We start from the raw sequence: 9,415 nt of genomic DNA, 5'->3' as shown, positions 1-9,415 counted from the left end.
TTAAACATATATTTTTATCCCCAGGGGTACAGGTCTGTGAATCGCCAGGTTTACACACTTCACAGCACTCACCATAGCACATAACCTCCCCAATGTCCATAACCCCACCCCCCTCTCCAAACCCCCCTCCCCCCATCAACCCTCAGTTTGTTTTGTGAGATTAAGAGTCACTTATGGTTTGTCTCCCTCCCAATCCCATCTTGTTTCACTTACTCTTCTCCTACCCCCTTAACCCACCATGTTGCATCTCCTCTCCCTCATATCAGGGAGAGCATATGATAGTTGTTTTTCTCCGATTGACTAATTTCGCTAAGCTAAAAAATTTTTTAAAAATTACTCAAACTTCTCAGATCTCTAGTATCTAGTCTTATGAAGATCTAGTCTTATGATCTAGTCTTATGAAGAATATATGCTCTAAATAAAATATGGACATTCATAAAGTATACTCCTGTGAACACAACGCTGATACTAGCCAGTTCTTTTCTGTTCAAATACACTCAATAAGAGCTTGAGATAATCAACTCTATTGTAATTAGAAACCTAGATAAATCAATAGATAAGGCCAATATTTTATTTTAAATAAAAATGATCATCCCCCCCCATGCTTTTCCATGCACTCAATCCCAAAACTGATAAAAGTAGGTTATTATTGGGCCAATCACCAAACAGCTTTTAAGAGAGACAGAAATAAGCAAAGACAGAAGAAAGTGAAAATTTTAAATCTGTACTCCACTCTCTCATTCCCTCCAAGGTACTTTTATATTCTATACAAATAGTCCAAACTGTCTTAGAATTTTCTAATCTGCCCATTCCCCTACATTTCAACAGACTAATAAGCCTCTGAAAAGGAGTCCTCCTTCTCCATCTAGTTTTTCCCTACCCAGCAACTACCACCTCCCACAAATCACTCTCCACATAATGTTCCACAAAAGCAAAACTAACCAAGTCATTACCATACTTTAAAAACTCCACTGTTTACCCAATATCTTACGAGATAAAATATAAGCTTCCTAAAATGGCAAAGCTGACCATGTCATTAACTACTTAGAACCTTCCATTGTTTACCCAATAACTTACAAAACAAAGTATAAATTTCCTAAAATGGCCGATTTACTTTTAAGTGCATATTCAATCTTTACCATTTATTGAACATCTCCATGCTTTTCCATATACTTTCTCCTACATAAGGAATATACTTCCCCACTTACCTTTTATGACCTATCGCAAATCATCTTCTTTGCATGAAACACCAAATCCCCAAACAAAATTATCATGCCTTGCCATAGCACTTTCCACTTACCATTTTAATACTTACTATAATGTGTTATATTAATTATAGGAGGCAGTATAAGAGTAATAGTTAAGAAGAAAAACTCTAGCATTAAGACTGGTTTGGATCCAACACCCAATCTTCCAATTAAAGGCTATATGGCTTTAAGTAAATTGGTTACCTTCTCTAGGACTTAAGTCTTCTCATTAATAAAACTGGGTAATACCTGGGTCTAGCTCAAAGTGCTATTTTGAGTGCTTTCAGCATACCCACCTTGGGGCTAGCAAATATTCAAACGGACAGCAGTAGAGCTGAGATGAGGAGAATCATAATTATCTGTCTCAAGCTGGAGGTGGGGTGTAGGGCCTTACCCACCAAGAGGAAGGACCATGTCTAAAGTCATCCCCACAGGATGAAAAAAAGAGAGGTGCACACACTAAAATGTTTCATTACCTCTGAGTGATGGGATTACAAGTAGTGTTTGTTCTGTTTTGTGTGTGTGTGTGTGTGTGTGCTTTTCTGTACTGTGTATACACAACTTATTAGGAAAAATGTTATATGCACTGAAAAGTCTGATCCATCACGTAGAAGCAGCATCTAGCACAAAATTCATGCTCTATAAACATCTACTAAATGAAGGAATTTCTACAGTGTGTTTGATTTTGCAAGCTTTTTTTTTTTTTTAAAGATTTTATTTATTTATTTGACAGACAGAGATCACAAGTAGGCAGAGAAACAGGCAGAGAGAGAGGGGGAAGCAGGCTCCCTGCTGAGCAGAGAGCCCGACGCGGGACTCGATCCCAGGACCCTGAGATCATGACCCGAGCCGAAGGCAGCGGCTTAACCCACTGAGCCACCCAGGCGCCCCTGCAAGCACGTTTAGATAACATTTATTGCTTTGCTTCTCAAAATCACTTCTTATAGGCCATATCATTATTATTATTTGTAGAAAATGAGACTGAATTTAGAAATAACAAAATAGGGACTAGGCTGGAACTTAAAACCAAAACTTCTGACTCCCAAATTCAGAGTTTTCTTACCACACTACTAAGAACTAAAAGTGGACTCCTACTCACATTCCCCAGTCAAGGAGCTGAATCACTGAGAGGGGGACAGCTGAATCAATGTTTGAGAGGGGAACAAGCAAAGAATAAAGAAATGTAATTTTTTTTTTAAGTTTCATAAATTCTTTCAAACCATGGGGAAAAAAACCTGAGTATAGTATATCTATTTGTTTAATCCTCATTTTAATTCTATTAAACAAATAACCCATTGTCTCTATTTTATAGATGAGTAAACCAAAAACACAGAAGTTAAATAACCCACCTAAGATCACACTGTTAGTAAAGCAGCACATCTAGACAGGTTTCAAAACCAGGCAGTTTTGAAAAAGTAAAATAAGGGGTAAGGTCAAAGAAGTTTAAAAAAAAAAATAAGGTTAAGGAGTTAAAAAAAAACAAAAAGTTGGAAAGAGTAATGATATAATTTATCTCAATTCAAAGGATCAATAGACCTTCACCTACGGAACAAATAAAAGCATGTTCTTGATTATTTGAAATTCTAATAATTACAAGCAGTTTTCTCTTGTCCAATACCATTGTAAACTTATATTATTAACGTTGTTTTAACAAATATATTTGGCTTTCAACTACAAGAACTTTAGAGAACTGTTCTACAATAAGTGCTTCTTAACTATATAAAACAAAAAGGCTAAGGCATTAGTGATTTTTGTTTTTAGGAAAGGGCACAAATAAAAATTCACCATCTCCCAAAATGACAACTCCAGCAAAAGACCACTACCAAGGGAGTTATCTTTGCTAGCTACAATTTACAATCACATAGGTACCTTTTAAAAAACCAATACATGGGGACACCTGGATGGCTCCGTGGGTTAAGCCCCCTCCTTCGGCTCAGGTCATGATCCCAGGGTCCTGGGATCAAGCCCCACATCAGGCTCTCTGCTCAGCAGGGAGCCTGCTTCTCCCTCTCTATCTGCCTGCTTCTCTGCCTACTTCTGCCTACTTGTGATTTCTCTGTCAAATAAATAAGTAAATAATCTTAAAAAAAAAAAAAATACATGGCACCCACTCCAGACCAAATAAATCAGAATATCTGGGGGGTGGGTAAAAGCGTTTCTAAAAGCTCCCCGAGTGATTCTAATGTGGAGCCAGGGTTGAGAACCAGTTTTAAAGAAATCTAAACCCTCTGTTTTTACTTCATCCAGAGCTTTTGTCCATAATGGTCTGAAAAAGTATTCAGTCAACTTATTCAGCCAATTTGCAAACAACCAGGAGAGTAAGATAAATAGGGCCCCTCAACTACTAAAAGGGGTATTAATTTTAAGTGCACTTGGCCAGGTAGATTAGACAAAAATCTAGGCAAAATGATTCCATTAGTGTTCGGGATAATAGAGTAACTTCAATTAACATATCAAATATGCCAATGACCAAGCTACTTCTCTTTCTCAAACCCTAGATTTTACCACCTGTGAAATGGTGCCATGCTTTCTATCGGACTCAAGAGCCCAATAATTCTAGAAGAGCAACACTGAAATAACTAAACCTTGAAACTAAAAGACCCACATGAGGAGCACCTGCCTGGGTGGCTGAGTCGTTAAGCATCTGCCTTGGGCTCAGGTCATGATTCCAGGGCCCTGGGACTGAGCACCCTATGGAGCCCTACATAGAGCCCCACATCAAGCCCCATATTGGGCTTCCTGCTCAGTGAGAAGCCTGCTTCTCTCTCTTATTCCCCCTGCTTGTGTTTCCTCTCTTGCTGTGTCTTTGTCAAATAAATAAATAAAATCTAAAAAGAAGAAAAAAAAACCCCACATGTATCACCATTTTAAAAAACTAAACAAAGATTGCTTACACTGAACTTTAAAAATGTATACTTACTAGCAAAAAACCCTTTTCGTGCTTTCCCTGCAGAGAGTATCTCTAAAAAGTCAAGATTGCCATAAGAACTCTGAAATTCAAACTCCTATGCCTACATTTTTGTATTTGGTTACAGTTTCACAGGAAAATGAAACAAAATAAGCTTCAAATCAAATATTAAAATATCCCATTGTGTTAATCAAAAACACTACTATAGATCCACATCCTTTATTCAATACCCTTGAGGAAATATTTTAGAATTTTTAAGGATTTCAGAAAGACATTACAATGTCTCCACCTTTACAAGTCCTTGAGGGTCTAAAACAGCACCAATAATCAAAGAAATTAATATTCCAAATTAACAGCCATATTAATAACTATTTTCTAAGTGAGAAGAATCAAGATTTTAAGTAGCCTCCTGTTGATACAAGTCACTATATGATTTTGCTGCAAACACCTGAAAAAAATACTTTCTTTTTCAGAGCTTTGGGTGAACGTATTAAGATTTCTCTCTGATATTCAAGACATTGCAAACTGAACTTCAGAAAGAAGTCATTATGACAAAAAAATCCTTTTAATAGCACTGTAATCCTAAAAAAACAACTCATTTATGGTAGATACACAAAAATAGTCCAAGTGGTGTCCACCAATTTTCATGATGATTAGAATAGCATTTAAGTGTCCACCTTAATTTTCACAGCGCAATTGTGAGCAAGACCAAACAAATACACCACGTACACATTTACTAAGGCAAGCCTGAAGCCAGATGTAAAGTAGGGGCAAATCAGCACCTTTCTATCTAGCAATAAGGACACAACACAAGACCTTAAAGCTAAGCAGATCAGGCTCCCCCACGAAGGAGAAAGTTAGAGAATGCTCTCTAAACTCGAGTTTCTTCACATAAGGATAGAGATAATAATAGTACCTACTTCAGTGTATTTTAAGAGGATTAAATAAAGTGGTATTTGAAGGCTATAACTTATAGTCACTATTAATTCCCTACAACTTTTCCAAAGATGGACTATATGCTGAAGGAGCTCAAGTATAACTTGCCGATAAGTTATCAGGCAAATTTTATAATACAAAACCCACCACAAAAATAGAACTTTCAAAGTTCAAAATCCCAGTGTAGGTTAAAATGACTAATTTCTGAAATGGCTTCTAGAAACACATTCTAACAAAACCTACCTGCTCTCCCAATACCCTTTTGTCTTCCACACAACCAGATGCACACACAAAGGGTTAAGTGCAAATAAACTACTTTACTGAAAAGTGCATTTTTAACTCAAAATTACTAGAATGGCCTAGGTTTTGCAGATAAGGGAAACCATTACAATATTAAGACTTAATCATCTATCTACAACCACTGTCCAAAGAAACCAGACAATTTAAATGCACTTAGGAAAAGAAGGCACAAGAGTCCAAAATCCAATTTTCATAAACTATCCACTGAATAAGAAAACTGGCAACTTTAGGCAGATTTCTGCACCTACTGGATATTTAAACTTACAATCGAATGTACTTTAAAAAAAAAAAAAAGGAATCCTCTGTTACTTATCCTAAATTCAATTTAATTCCATTATGTAACTCAAGAATTTTACAGCATTTTAGAGCCAGTCTTAAAGCATAACAAGTTCTGAGCTGATTCAATGCCTCCCTGTTAACAATCTCCCCAAACAGTATATAACCTGGACAACCTAGACTTCCACCATACCCAACTTCAAAGATGATGTTTAATCAAGTTAGCATACCTCCTGTGAAACAGAAAGCTTTCCCTAAATGTTAACACTCAAAACCTCCTGGTTACTGTTAAATAAGCTATTAGGGCCTGGCAGTTCCCTTAGATTTAAGAATATCACTTGTCATATATCCTAGTACAGCGCAACATAAAATGCCTCGAATAGAATCTATGTTATTTGGTGCTCTAATCCCATGTGTTTAATGTGAAAAGATTTAGAACTAAAAGCGAATGGACCAGCTACCTCACAACTACCTACTCGACTTAATCCTTCATACTTGCACTTTTTCCGCCATAAACAGGAAACTCCAAAGAAAAGGAAATAGAGAACAGCCTATTTTTGCTAAGGGGAATAACGGCACTGCTTCCAACCCCACAGTGTTAGTGAACAAATGAAAAAGCAACAGGGGACAGGGACGGGGGAGGGGCGGGGGGCGGCTGGTGAGCTCAGCTGGGAGTCCGAAGCATGCCACCCGGCTCAGACGGTGCCCAAAACATCTGTAACGACAGCTGCAACAGGGAAACGGGGGTGTGAGGGAAGAGGACCGTGGCTAAGGGGCTCACAGTTGCGCCAGCACGTTCGGCTTTCTCCTTTGCCAACTCTTCTCTCACCTCCCAATCCCCATCCTCCCCATCCCATCCTGCTCCCTCTATATAGAAAAATAACCAATAAAATCAGAGGCAGAGAAGACAAAGAGGCAGGAGGAGGCTGCAAGGAGCGCCCAGAACAATGGGTGAGAGGGAGCGAAGCGAAACTCCTGAAAAGACAATGAAACGGGGATAGAGAGGGGCCCCGAGAGGAACCGAGGGAAACACCGCCAAGCCCGGGCCCCGCCTGCGGCGGACGCCTCGGACGCGAAGCTCGGCCGGGCTGGCTGGATCACCCCGACGCTGGGGGGCTGGGTTGGGCTGGACGGGGGCGGCGCGGCCCAGAGGGGCTGGCGGGGCCTGCACTGGTCCGCGGGCAGCTGCCGGCAGGACTCACCGGCATTCTGGTCTCGGGGCCAGAGGTAGTATGTGGCCGGGATCACGATGAGCCCCACGAAGGAGGTGAGGAAGTAGAAGAAGGTGTTCCCGCTGTCATCGTACTGGAACTGCTGTCCTGCCATGGCACCCCCCCCTCCGCCTCTCTCCTCTTACCACCGCCGCCACGACCCCGCTCTGCGCTCCAGCACCCAGCACCCCGACCCTGTGTGGCGTAGCTCGGACGCTGCCGCCGCCTCTCCTCCCCGCCCCCACGCTACTCTCACGGACACGCCGCCGCCACCGCCGCTGCCGTCGCCAGCTCTCGCGAGAAGAGACAGTTCCCGCCCCGCTCGGTTTTTCCCTCCCTCTGCCTCTCCCCAACACTCTCGCTAAGGCAGACGTGGCTCGCGCAGCCGTGGAACTCGGCGAGGTCCCGCCCTTGATCCCGCCCCCAAGCTATAGCCCCTCCCCCTCGCACTCCTGTAGATCCTCCCCCTAGAGCCCCGCCCCTAGCCGTAGCGTTCTCAGGTTCTCCCCTCCTTTTCTCTTCCCCCTCCTTTCCCAGAGTCCCAACAGGGGTTTCGGGGCTTCATTTTAGGGGGTCCCAGCAAAGACCCGCGGAACAGTGGGTGCGCGTGGTTCACCTGAATGCTCCTGGAGCCGCAGCTTTTCCGAGCAGAGCTGAGGCTGCGTTGTCTTTCCCTTCTCTCATCCTTACCTCACCCTTTCCGCCCTCTCGCTTATAAATTCCCTCGTTGATAATAACATTTCTTTAGGTTCCAGATACGTTCTTCCAGTTCCCACATTTTGAAAACAAGGTTCATTCAGAATTGGGCGGCACAGGGAGTTGGGGGGGGGGTTGTTGTGGTTTGTTTGCAAAGTAGTGTTTGCTACTAGACTGCGATCTACGCTGCGCCCATTTTGCAGATGCAGATTCAGCAATCGGATAGAGATGGTGATCTACCCCGTCCCAGATCACCAGCGTTTTCTTCGACCCAGGCCGTAGGCGAAGACCTTTATTGCTTTATTATCATTTAATCGTCAGTAAACCCCTTGGAATAAATCAAAGCATGCTCTCTCTCCAGATGAGGAAATTGAGGCTCAGAGAGGTTGGCTAAAGTCATGCACAGTAAAGAAAGGTCTGGGGATTCCAACTCAGATCACTCAGACGCCACAAAGCCAGTGCCCTTAGCCACCACCTCCTCATGGACCTTAACATTTCCCGCAGAGCAGCTGGCTCTCCTTGCAAGGTGTGGGTATGATCGGTACTCTGAAAAGGATGGCTTGGGAAGCAGGAACCTCTCACTTGGCTGCTTCTGAGGTCCCAAGGGACAGAGTCAGGTCAACTGGGAGAGAGAGAACTGGTGCCCTAATCTGGGAATGACCCTCATGGTCCACTGCAGCCCTGCCTGACGTCTATCCCCGTGTCTCCATCTCCCCCCTCTGGATCAAAAGGAAAGACCCACCCGACCTAACTCACAGAGTGGTTGTGAAGATTAAAGGGAATTATAGTGAAAATGCTTAGAAAAAATGTAATAAGCCAATACCACACATTACACTATTTTTTAAAACATGTTTTAAGACTACAGTCTATTTACTAACTTCCTTTCAATATGCCTTCCGTTGTTGGAAGAGAAATCTGGTCACGTGTCATTTATTTTGTGTCCTCAAAACTGGCATTTATCATAATCGGTAAAGCTTTTCTTCATAATGGATTATTTTCACATGTATTGCCTCTTCACTTTCACTGTCCTACCGATTTTGAAAGAAAATTTTTAAAAATCGTCTTCTCTGCATTTCCCTCCTTACTTTCTTCTAATGTGAAGTTTTCAAAAGCTGTATTAGAGGTGAAAAAATAAGAGAGAAGTGAGGGGAAGAGGCTTGAACTATGAAGTCAGCATGGCAGTCTGATTACCCAAACGCAGATATGCAGAGAACAATTTGCCTTGTTCCAGAAATAAATTAGCCATAAAATTGGCTCAGCTGAAGTGGGTAGGTTCCTGAAGTTTCTTTTGTTTATGTTGAATTTGTTATTAAGTTGTCCCAGGTTTTAACAATGCTGAACAGGTTATTTTTTATTACTCTGATTATACATTTACTCAGCATTTGTGCAAAGATAATACATCAGTTTTATAACCTTGTGACAATATAAATTATTGATGATAAATATTCTTCTGACTTTTTTCCTGCAGGAATAATCTTTTCACTGCAGCTTTGGGATCATGCATAAGAGGGGCTTATGAACCATGAAATAATTTGAACAAATCATATTTATTTGCTAAATTCTAAAGCAATCTAAAACATGATTTTTTAAGCAGATTAAAGAATGTGAAAGGAAAAAAATTAAAAAAAAAGAATGTGAAAGGAGCTGTCGGAAAGATATTAGGGCTTGATTAGGCTCAACTCTGAAATCATGAAAATAAATTTAAAGAGGGATTGAGGGCTATAGTTTGTCCTTTTGTATTGGGAGCAGGTCTGTATTTTGGCTCCTCTCTTTTCATAGGTATCTTCTATTTTTAAGAATAGAAAGACATTTTATCCTAGAACTTAATGTTACTGCACATA

At 41.2% G+C, this 9,415-nt stretch overlaps 1 protein-coding gene across 1 annotated transcript in view; it reads right to left on the bottom strand.

The window, feature by feature from the left end:
• Nucleotides 1-7,094, bottom strand: part of LOC111158295 (SEC63 homolog, protein translocation regulator) — a 74,851-nt gene extending 67,757 nt beyond the window's left edge. Inside the window, exon 1 of the mRNA XM_022520232.1 lies at nucleotides 6,870-7,094. Within this exon, the coding sequence (XP_022375940.1) occupies nucleotides 6,870-6,993 (124 nt within the window). The 5' untranslated portion in view covers nucleotides 6,994-7,094. The remainder of the gene's footprint in view (nucleotides 1-6,869) is intronic.
• Nucleotides 7,095-9,415: the final 2,321 nt, after the last annotated feature.

Source organism: Enhydra lutris, unplaced genomic scaffold (genome assembly GCF_002288905.1).
Source record: "Enhydra lutris kenyoni isolate GAN:26980312 unplaced genomic scaffold, ASM228890v2 scaffoldscaffold58, whole genome shotgun sequence".
NCBI lineage: Eukaryota > Metazoa > Chordata > Mammalia > Carnivora > Mustelidae > Enhydra > Enhydra lutris.
The sequence above is the reverse complement of the archived record's forward strand: the minus strand, read 5'-3'. Positions and strand labels throughout refer to the sequence as shown.